Source organism: Tenebrio molitor, chromosome X (assembly GCF_963966145.1).
Source record: "Tenebrio molitor chromosome X, icTenMoli1.1, whole genome shotgun sequence".
Lineage (NCBI taxonomy): Eukaryota > Metazoa > Arthropoda > Insecta > Coleoptera > Tenebrionidae > Tenebrio > Tenebrio molitor.
Genome location: NC_091055.1, coordinates 7,451,383 through 7,463,808, shown reverse-complemented (window position 1 = coordinate 7,463,808; position 12,426 = coordinate 7,451,383). Strand labels below are relative to the sequence as shown.

Here is a 12,426-nt window from a genome sequence, read left to right as displayed (position 1 = left end):
TTTCGTAGGAGAAATCAATATGTGAAAAAAACAAATAAATAACATACAAAATATTAGTTAAATAGAATTTCTGCAGAGAATTTAATTTAAATAAAAAATCGTAACTCGGATTAATTACAAGACTGGAAACCTGCAGCAGTGTTTCGAGATATAAACCGATCAAAGATTTTATTTTGCCATTTGCTTGTTATTTATTTAATCAAATCTTTTAAGCGAAATAAAAAATTTTTTCACTTGTGCAAAACCTTCACTCATTTAAAAATATATTTCTAAATTAATTCAATAACAATAATAAAATAAAATTGTAAATTGTTCGTCTAACTGCTACAATCAATACTTACTAATCCAAAATACCATTCATTAGTACCTACCTACCTTACTTCCAGTAGGCACTTAATTCACTTAAGTGTGTAATGAAAAATTGAAAAGCTCAAGCTTCTTCTAGACGTAAAAATTCTGGTAGGGGTTTTCAAATATTGATTGGTAACCAAACATCGTACCAATTCTAAAAAACACTCCGACAACTCCAGTCGACATTGATTTGTGATTTTCAATATTTCAACATGATCCAATCGACAGGAGCAATTTTTTAAAATGAATAATAGAGAAATATTTGCAATTAAATTGTTGCTGTCTGAGGGCCCGATTTCAAGTCATGGCTGCAAATATGTAAGTGGTGCAGCGCAAGTGTGTAACTCTCTTTGTCCTACACATTAATTACCAATATGCGTCATCTTTCTCAAAGCTGCGTTACCATGACAATAACAAGTTGCGACCGTCGCAAGTCAACTTGAAATCGGCCTCTTAGAGCAGTATCTTAAAAGACATGTTAAAAGTACTAACCATGTTCGTTGCACCCACCCCAGCTAGATACCTAGTTTTAAACGACTATTTCTTCGCAGTACGATTTAAAAAATTGATTGCAGTAACAGTAAAAGTGAAATAATTTTTTGAAACAAATAACCAGAACATTTGCCTTTCATCAGGTTCAATTTTTCCTCAAAGTTGGCGTTGAAGATTCGATTGTGAACGCACCACAAATTACTAATCACGAATCAGATGTTTAAATCTAACCTCACTTTTTGCGTTGTTTGTGTTTTTATTCTTTGCAGACTGACGTGGTGCGTTCACAATCAACTCTTCAACACCAACTTAGAAGAGAAATTCAAATGAATACCCGATCTATGTATGATCAGCACACACTCATTTTGCTTGTGCTAGTCCGGTTGTTTTTTTTTTCTAGTTGCGGTAAAACTTGCCCCACCCCGTATAACTGTACATTCTAGATTTAGTTCTTTGTGAATCTTTAAATTTCGGTAATGTTAATATTGCAAATAGACGACGCTTTTGCCTTAGAAACCGTCGTATATTCTTCTTCGATCACAATTTGATCAATGATAAATAATAATGTACTACACGAAGAAAAAAAAAGCGATGTCCAATCTGGGAACATAGGATACTAAATACGGTGGGAACACAACGGCATCCTTGTGTAGAGATCCGCCAGATTAATGTAGTTGGAAGTACAAGTATCTAATTTAAATCCTGGTGTACTTCCGTGAGCGGAGTCCTGAGACGGGGGATTATTCACAAGAGTAAAAATAAAGTGCAAGTAACACTTTTAGATTTGGTAGAAGAGAGTATTATACAGTTGGATGAAACATCCGGTGCAGTGACACACAGTACTGACGTACGACCTGTACGCATCACGTATTAAAGTATTTAGCATGCGGGTCCCGTGGGTCCCGTCCCAAACGTTCATTGTGCGTCTCTTCCCGCTACCCTCGCTGCATATACGCGTTTCCAGAGACTACGGATGGCGCATGTTAACAAGTATTCGACCAACACCCCCTCAACGACCCGCGTGTTACCGCTACAACTTTCCGCCATCACATGTCACCTGTTGCTCATCTATTGCCAACAAATATCGCAACTACTGCCCAAATCGACCAGACACGTAGAAAAAATGGAAACGTCACAACCCTTCAAATCCATTCCTGCAAACGTCGACGACGGAATCGTGGCTTTTCGGCCCGATTCAGACGAAGCGAGTTCCTGCTTCCCAACTCTCTATACGGCCTGAATATTGATTGATACATTCATGCCCGTTTAATTGGATATACGTATCTCACAACCAAAACTAGGAGGATGTTGCATACTTTTGCAACGGTGTACACATTTTACGAAAAATATGCGCGTTTTCGCATCTCGGTCAAAGTACACGGAGTAAACTTAATTCAACAAAAATTTCAACTGAATCATCAGATCAACATTCAACAACAACAACGTCCCGGCAACATAAGCGATTTGCAGAAATGCTTAATAATATCAAATTATTTTTAAATTAGGTACGCATCAGCATGAATGAAAATAGAAAGTGAAAAATATGTAAGAATTAGTACGTCAAAAGATGATACCCATTCCTTCTTGAAGAAACAAGTGAAGAACGAATTTTACAAAATGCCAAAAGTATTAGTTGCGTTGAAATTTAACCTGAACTAGTTCAAACGTCGTGTCCTTTACTAGATGCAACTTATATTTCTCATTTGTATCACTGCCTTCAAATAAATTCGGAATTAGAGTTGGCTGTGATTTGTGTATTTTGTTTATTAATGGTTGGTAGACATTTTAGGACTGACAGTTGTCAATACTTTTATGTCACGTGTACCTACTGGGCTGTCAAATGTCACTGCTGTGCTGTCTTTAAAAATTGCATGGTGTCAACTTCATAATAAAATCACACCCCACTCTAATTCCGAATTTATTTGAAGGCACGGTAGTTTAGATTAGAAGTTGGAAGATCTAGCAATTAAATATTTTTTGGTATTATTTGGTAAACAATTCTCGATTAATATTGCTAAAGAGAAATAAATTTTCAAATGGATTCTATTTCTATTTGGGAATCATATCTGCGGGGTGATCAAGGACTGTTTGAGTTGACAATACAATTAAGAACATTTTTTATTTAGCTATTTGCAACACCGCAACCGGATATGTTTTGTTGGTTTGACAGATATCTGATGTAACACTAAGAGCCACAAAATGGTAGGTTATGAAAGCAAAAATTAACGGCACAGAAATTAAATTTGAAACACAGAATAACTAGTTTCAGTGTCAAGCCGTCAACAACCGGAGGTTACCCCATTTGTACCATTTAAACATAAAATTCAGTATTACCAACAAAAACAGTTCTTCTTGATCATCCCGTATTATTATGATGATCTGATAATCATCATCTAGTTCTAGTCAGAGATATGAGACACTGATTCTTTAACACTGCTAATTTTTTAATACCTAAGTATGTATATCATTACTCAAGTTGACGTAAAAGACATTTATAGCAATGACAATTAAATTGTCTTCTTGTTGGAAGACATAGATCGTTGAATATCGACATGACTTCAAGAAAAAATATCTTTTTCCAGATAAATAATACCCAATAACTATATTATAATTCATAATAAGTGGCATCGCGGTAGGTGTTGGAAATTTAAATTTATGTTGGCACTGTTGACAGCAAGACCCTTGCTAATAAAATCCTAGTTTCGACGCTCTTGGTATCCTTCGCTGTTAATTTGGTTTTGAGTGTGTTGACATTCATTATCGTTGGAATCGTTTTGTGTTTATTTTCTGGTTACAATATTTGGAATTTCTTTGTTTCATTTACGAAAAGTGTAAAACATTCAAAATGGGTTATTTCTGCTGTGGATCAAACCATGTCAAAATAATGTGACGCGTAACCTGAAATCCTGAAAATAAAGTAATGACGATTTTACATGTTTAGTAAGTTTTTGACATAACATAAAGCTCACTTGAGATAATCCACGCCTACCACGATCCCACTTATTCTGAATTATACAGGGTTATTCTAAATGATTGTAGTCGAAGCAGGCCATGCCCATGTTATGAAATTTTTGCCGCTTTCATTGAACTGTCAATTTTTGTCGCTGTCACTGTCATTTTTTACGTGAAAAGTGCGGTGATGAGGATTTTATTTATTTTTTTTAAATTAACGATTGAATCCAAAAGGATTGAGTTGTTTTGCAACCAATTCTAAAAATATTGAGTTGTTTCGCACCCAATTTAACTCCTGTGTGTGAACGGTGTGTAGTCACTTTTTTACATCATTTTGATGTTTTTTTATGTGGAGCGGCAACCATACATTTTACATTCAGTTTTTACGCCTACTTGGACTACAATCATTTAGAATAACCCTGTACTATAGTTATGAAAAATTATTTGTTAAATCGTCACAGAATTTTGTAACAATAAATATGCAATTTTTTTTCTTACCTCTTCTAAATCAGAAACTCTGTTAAACTGGAACTGTTTGGCATAAAAAAAATAAAATGCCATTCACCAGTAGGAATTTTACTTCCAGATTAATTAGCACTTAGTTCTTAGTTCATTTAATGGCGCAAAGAAAAGTCCTGCTTAAGAAATTTGTAAATATTGATTCATAAAAATGTGGCACCCATTATAAAAACAAACTCAAACATCAGTTGCCATTGAATTGATTTTGAATTGGGGAGAGCAATTTTTTAAATAAATTATAAAGACAAATTTATAATCAATTGGTTCGTTTTAAGAAACTTTACAAAATACACCACCTTCACTGCAGGTACCCCAACTTGAGAGTTTTAAATAGGCACTCCCAATTTGCAATTTTATAAAATTGTTGTAGAAACGGTGGTCAAAATGTATAACATACTGACGCACTTATTCAACAAAGTATCATTGACATTCTGCTGACAAATAAATACAGTCGGAATAATGTGCATGCAACAGTAATTACAAAGAATCAGAACAAAATTTAACACGAATTGAAAGAAAGGGGGTCTTGCATTATCGACGAAAAAGAATGCAACAACGTACGTGTCACGTGTAGTCTACCCCCCACTTCTTTTTCCGCGAAGTCAGTGTACACCTTCTTAGCAACTTGTGTCAGACTTAAGTCTATTAACCTCAAATATTTTTAAAATATGCGAGATCAGCATCAGACAAAAAATCTGTTTTTTTTTAATATTCCCGATTATTATTATTTATTAAAAGACCTCTCACTTAAATCGACTTTGCGAATTTGATAATTTCAACTGATCGGATTCAGCTATCAACTAAATCGATGCATGATATGTTCAGACAAATGTTTTTTCTAATAATTGTTTTTTTGTGAAATGGAACGACTATAACTACCTACTACTACGTTTAAGACCAATAAATTTTAATGTCGTGAATGAAACGGCACTCGTAGAGCTATAATAAAATCAAATCTCATTTGATAACTATTGATATGCAATAATGAAAATTTCATTTAAAATAATGTGTTGCATGAAGTGTTCCCTTAGAATATACAGGGTCGGGCATCATATGCGCGCACACGAGAAATCGCGACTTCTCTAATTAAATAAAATTGTCGAAATTTTTCACACTTAGGTACCTGGCTATTGGTAAGGTACATTTCATACTTTTTTGATAATTTTTCACTTACAAACAAAGCCCAAAAAAAAAAAATGTAAATTTCAACCAAAAAGTCAAATTCTGATTTTTATTCTGACCTACCCAGATTCAGTTCCTATAATTATTTACGAAATGGAAAAAAAGACCAATTAGATTTTGAATTAAACGCAGTTTAACATTTCAACTTTCAAAATCATTTTTATTTATGACCTGCTACTGTGCTGTCGTAAATTTAGGTGACAATCGACAAACTGTCATTTTTATGGCAAAGCTGTAAGAATGATCCTTTTGTTGGCAAATTATACCATTTTGCATTAAATCACGAGTCTGATTTGCCTTTAAATAAAAAAGCGAATTATTTAGCCAACCAAGTCAAAATTTGTAATTGTGCCACCAGAGTTTGATATGCTAGCAGGTACAGATTCATTTAGTGTAAAAACTTTATAGGTAAATTAACAGTTAATATCAGAAAACTAACAAAATGGTTACGGCCTTATTTATTAACAAAAAAAAAATCCTCAAATACATATACCTTATCAATACAACATAATTAGTTAGGTATATAAAATTTCGACAATTTTATTTAATTAGAAGTCGCGTGCGCGTATACGATGCCCGACCTGTAGATGAACATCTAGATCTAAAATGACTGAAGTTGTTTAGTCCTGATTTCTGTTTTTTGACTTTGAGTGTTGATATGACTAAAAACTAATTAAACCAAATCATTAATACATAAATCAAATTTTCAATGAATTCAAATTTGAACTGAACTTTAAACGAACATTTTGAATTTACTACTATAACACTTTATTCTTTGTCTTACATCAAATAAACTACTATTAAAAGATTAAAACGAAAACTGACGCGCGTTTCGACAGCAACGCCGCTACGCTACAGAGTTTTTTGAGAGGATTTGACACTGCATTTATTTACAAACAAGAATTTTATCGCAAAAATAAATCTCGATATTGTTTAACTGTCACTCGTTTAGTTTAACGTTATCAAATCCTTGTCTTTTTGACAACACGGGATCCACATTGGACGAGTTTATTTCGGTTTTCACCTTCCAGCTGAACTCTCTGCCTCAATTACGTCTAATGACTCTGATTTCACAAGCGATTACGTTCCGTCAAAGAAGATCCTCTTCCACAATGAAGACCTTATTAATACCCAAAGAATTACGTCAAAATAACGAGATGATGAAGTGGTGATTTATTTAGGTCCCTGGGGTGTTTTGGTAGCACCAAATGATTACGTCGGTGTTTGGCTCAAGGGTAAATCGTTGTTACTCAGTAGGTACCAACTGAAGAAAAATTGCACGACAAATTTTAGAATGCGAAAGCTCGGCTATGGTTGAGCTATACCGCAGCGGCAAAACTAGTGGGTGTAGTAATATCGGTCTGGTAATAACAAGGTAGCGTCCGCCCGTCAAACCTGCCAGGTGTATTCCACCGTACAGGACCGGACTGATTGATTCAAATTAAATGTACCACACGTTTATCTCGAGTTTTTTATCATCCACCGGGTAAAATTCGAATTACCATTGCACACTTTTTTTCTTCATTATTTTCAGTCTTATCTGTTTAATGACACGATTATCCTGAAAGCGGCTCGGCATGTTGTAATTGAGGAACTCCTTGTATGCGAAAATTGACACTCAACATTATTAGTGTGTATGGAATTACATCTTCGGCTGGTGCTGATGAGAAAGGTCGCAGTGTCGACAAGGAAATATTCATTTAGTACTCAAAACGGTGCAAATTAAAAGAATCCAAAATGTTTCTCATGAAAAGAGTTAAAAATTGCAGTGTTTAGAGAAGTACAACAATTTGGAATACGGGAGAAATTGTTTAAAACAGAATGTAATAAAATTTTGAGAGAAATTATGACGTAGAAGAGCATAAAATACCATAGAAAAGACGAAAATGAAAAATGCCTGTAGAAATCTTTAAAAGGGTTTATGTTCGACTGTGACAAATATAGATGGTTTATGACGTTATTTTGAGGCCATAAACTACCACTTTATCGGACTAGTCCGATATTTATTACTCCAAATAATAAATACTACTATAATAAATAAAGTCGCAAACCTGCTGTCATTCTACATTTACCTCATAGATGTCACTGTTATTTTTTTGTAATTTGAACAAATAATGCAGTCGAACATAAAATATTGTATGCAACTCGTCCATAATGATGCTTTATTGGACTCTTCTATTTATGGCCTCGCTCGTCCATAAACTCGACTCGTTCAATAAAGCATTACATTATGGACTTGTTACATAAATACATAGCTATAAAAGATGGAGAACTGTCACATTTTGCGAGTGATCTCCACTTTTAAAATGAACATGCTATGGGCACGTGGGAGGTAGAAATTTGCCAATTCCCTACACGAAACGTCAAAAAGAAAATTAAAGGGAGTAGACACTAAGACAATTAAGCTATCGAGGTTTCGGTTACATTTTTTGAAAGCTGGGATTAACGTCGGTGCGAATTAGTGTGTAATAATCGATCGTGGAAGGTGATTTCCTAGAGCGACGGAACAGAGTTGTCCGGTCCTGTTCGATAACAGCAACAATGGCTGTTATTGCATTGTGTTGGCCACTTATTTTCACCTCAGCTTGCGATTAAAGCTATTTTTCGATTTGATCTTTTTTGAGAACGTGTATCGCGCCGCTCTCACCGCGTGTCTTCATGGTGTTGTCCCCGGCATCTCGAGTATCGGTACCTTTAACATTTCTTTTGATTATAGTGTGAGCGGATACTCATAACTATACCATACGGGCCGACATTCATTTCCACGGCTTCAACAATTCTCGAACTATAATCATAAACCATATACTATCTACTTTTCACGATTATTATTCGAGTAATATGCCCAACGAAAATGAAATTACCTACATAACTCGCCTAAGGAATTAATGCTAAACCGTAAAATCAAACGGCTCACGGCGCAGCTTCATTTAGATACATTCAAATTTAGTCGTGTTCGAGTGATGACGTTTCATCCCGATTCCTCGGCGTGGATTGATCCCCGATTTTTCGATAATCAATCGATCCACGGACTCGCAATTTCGAACTCTTTACGCTCAATGTATTTACTTCAACGCCTGTAAAACTGCTTCAAGTGAAAATTTTCTTTCTACATCTTGATGCCGTAACAAATCTTTCCGGTCCAAATTTGCAAGTCTACGTCAGTTACTACATATTTAAAAAATCATGTAAGAAAAGGTAAGTACTTACCTGTGTCGGCTAATCCGTCGGATTTGTGGCTCAAATTGTAATTAGGATCTCAATTGTAGCCATAAAGTTCCAATAAAGCTCAAAACAATAATCAAAAGAGACAAAGCGTCAGATGTGAATGCTAGGAAAAAGGTAATAATTACTAGTCAAGAAGAATAAACCACTATAGCATTAGGAATCTCGAAATTATTAGTTATTGAACAAAAAGGTGTAATCAAATGAGCGTATACTTAACTCGCTGTTAATAATTTTAATGATAGATCCCGTTAAGTTTCCCATATTAATTAAATTGATGATGGATTATTGCCACAGGTCTGAATAATTTATTTTCCTCTAATTATATAATTTTATTCGTTAATAAATTTATAGCGTCAATGAATTATTAGTGATTAATACTTCTGCCTCCTGTCGATCTGTAAAATTGGGAAAGGGTTCTCGAATTAAATAGAAATTAATCGTAAAAAATCCTTTATTAATGTATGCGTCTTGTATACAGAACATTGCAACCTACCAAGACCTACAACACGCGAACATTACATTATGAACAATACAAAGTATTGAAAAAACATAAAAAACAGGCAAATGCGTTGAAAATGATTTAAAATAGTTGTAATACAGATAATTTTTGTTTTTGTTTTTTTTTTTATATGTGATTATAGGTAGAAAAGTGTACAGTTAAAAAAGAAAAACGATAATGTAACTTACGTTAAACCTAATTAAGTTAAAACTGAATTATGTTAAGGCAAAAGGTACAAACTATGAAACCGTCGTAAAAGGATTAACTTAAATTACAGAGCTTACCATTATAAACTTGCCACATTAAGACGAGTTTGCAAGATTATAATTCTAGCCGAATCTCGAAAAGTTCGGCAATAACGATAAAATCAAAATAAAATGAAAAACTTACTCTCTAATTTTTAGTTTATCAGTTTACGTTGGCTCGTCGAAACGCATCTTACGCAAATGCCCAATATTGTCATAAATAATTGATGTAAAATAAAAGAAACGTCTAATAATATACTTAAAATTGTAATATAATCATTAAAAAATATAAGAGGGCTAAAAATTAAAATTTTAAGTAAATCATTGTACATTTCTCAAAATAAAAGTGTGTTAGAAACGTGATGACTCCAGATTTGTCAACGTCCTACATCACGTGTACTAACACGGCTTTGATAATACGTAAAATAATGAGGAATCAAAAATTAAAAGGAAAAAAGCAGTAGAGTGGTGTCCTGTTAGAGTCATCGAAACGTTGTCGCATGACCAGGATTGGTTGATAAACTACTTTCATCCTTTTCATTTCTGCTCGCTCGTTATAATTCAACCGTTGTAACAGCGATGATCACGCAAACAGGTTGAATTACGACAACATCGATGTTCGTCAAGGATTGCCAGGATAATAAATAAAACATAAATAAATAAACACCGACGTTGCCGAATCACGTAAACACATGCAAACCTAGTTAATACTAACATGCAATAGTTTAAATAAAATAATTGATATTATTTTGTGGTGCCTTGTTCGCGGGGAACAATGATGGCCGCCCGTGTTTCGCGTTCTCGCGAACTGAGCGAGTTCCGAGGAGAAAACACCAAACTCACGTGTTAAACGTAAAATTGAACGCAACACTCTATTAAAGATACGAAAGGCCGCCTGTAAGGCACATGACACTATAAAATATAATAAAAAAATAGTCACGCCAGTTCATCGCTAGTTCGGTGTATCCGGAAGTGCGAGCAAACTCATATTTGCCGCCCTCGAAATGCGGATGATTTCATTCATCCGTTTTCACGTAATATACTGTACGATCAGGTTGGAAATGCTTCAGCGACTACGTTTACAAAAAAATATACGTGTGGTAGTGGCCTAACGCATTCCACCATTAAAATTTCCTTATCTAAAATGATATGAAATTTGTGATTCATTTGCTAACTGCAAATACTTATGCATTTCTCGTTTTATTATAAAATATTAATATGTATATACATAAATGTATGTACGTTCTTAGAAGAACTCGTTTGTGCAATTTCAGCTTTATAAGTACCGAAGGCAGTGTTCGAAAGGAATTTGAAGGTATTACATCTAAGTACCTAGATTGGCGGCGGTCCCTTGATGTAACGCAACTGCGGACTGAGGGACATCGCGAAATTATTCATGTTATCGCAACATTGGGGTTCCAGAAGACAGGCCACGCACAACAGGGTTATTATGACCACTTGGAAGGGAACCGACGCCCGCATCACCCTCTTGAACCATGAGGAAGAGTCCGGCTCGCCGGGATCGTCCTCGTCATCTGGATCCTTCGTCGACGGCTCCAGCTCCCTCTGCTCCTCACTAGATCAGACCGTTCCCAATTAATATTTTGACAACACACTCTTCGTATTTATTATAAAAGACAATAAAAGTTTTTATGTTAATCGAGAAATTGTGTGGTCATTTTTATTCAATACGTTGCCGTCGAACAAAAGGCGTTGCTCACATAATAATGTTGATCATAATTCAGGCGGCGTTTGTATTACTTACCGGATGCGCCAAGATTTCAATACATAGCTTCGCCTTTACGTTACATCATGTTATTCGTCAGTTCCTAGTAATGTTCTTTATATATAATACACGTGACCCATATTGCTCCCGAAATATCGAGTTACATATATGTTACATACCAGTTTCACACTTATTACACATGTTACATGTATGTTACATAACATACAAAAAATCGTAGTTGCGAAAAACTTTCAATTTTTTCGTTGGGACCGAAACGACATTTTCCCCCTTGATATATTATCTTAATTTGTTGCGGACTGATAGCACCATTTGTTTTTTATTTGTTAATATTAATTAAGGGAGTCGCATGTTCGCTCACGGGCCGGTAAAAGGTCGATTAATCTTACAAAACGCGTTCGTAGACTCAGCGGGACTGCTGTGAAACTCACAGAGATCCACTTATTATAGCCCAGAGTTTTAACATATCGAAGATCATTTTTCAAACGATTTATTTATCGTAACAAAATCTAACACCAAGTGTTATGATACCCAGAGAGAACAAGATTTTTTTTTGTAATGGGCCACAATGTTTGATTTTACCTCCTAATATCCTACGTCAATTTTTGATGATTTTGATAAATAAAAAACAAATAAAAATACAAACAACCTTTCAGACAGCATGTGGTAACTTCGTACATATTAAAACAGTGAACCCACAACGGATCCCTGAGGAAATCCAAAAAAAATCGCACATTTCCTAAACGTACGAAATATAAAGGTGTTTTTTTTAAATTTGGCGTCGAAGTTGGCGTTGAAAGTCGATTGTCAATGAACCACTCGTTTTAAAAACACTGATTTTTCAAACTGCAGATTAAAAACACGCAAAAAGTGAGATTTAAACAGCTGATCAGAGTTGCAATCCGGTGGTGCGTTCACAATCGACTCTTCAATGCCAACTTTGAGGCCGGATTTTAAAAACCACTCTTTTTATACAGTAATACCTCGTTAATCCGAACATCCAATAATCCGGATGATCCAGTAAATCGGACCTCCTATTTTTTCCATTGTATACCTTGTAGTCCGGATCTGACAAGTTTCAGTAATCCGGATTGTCACACTTCATTTAGAATAAACGGAATTTACTTGTTTTAACTTGTCTGGAATAGGCAGAATGCAATATGGCTCCAAAGGGAAAGCATGTAGTGTGTTATGGAAGTCTACGTAATAAATTTAAT

At 34.8% G+C, this 12,426-nt stretch overlaps 1 protein-coding gene across 2 annotated transcripts in view; it reads right to left on the bottom strand.

The window, feature by feature from the left end:
- Positions 1–9,154: 9,154 nt before the first annotated feature.
- The window catches only part of klar (klarsicht), a 65,105-nt gene continuing 61,833 nt past the window's right edge, over positions 9,155–12,426 (bottom strand). For both annotated transcript variants that reach the window (XM_069061601.1, XM_069061603.1), the window contains exon 20: positions 9,155–11,041. In XM_069061601.1, the coding sequence (XP_068917702.1) occupies positions 10,798–11,041 (244 nt within the window). In that variant the 3' untranslated portion in view covers positions 9,155–10,797. The remainder of the gene's footprint in view (positions 11,042–12,426) is intronic.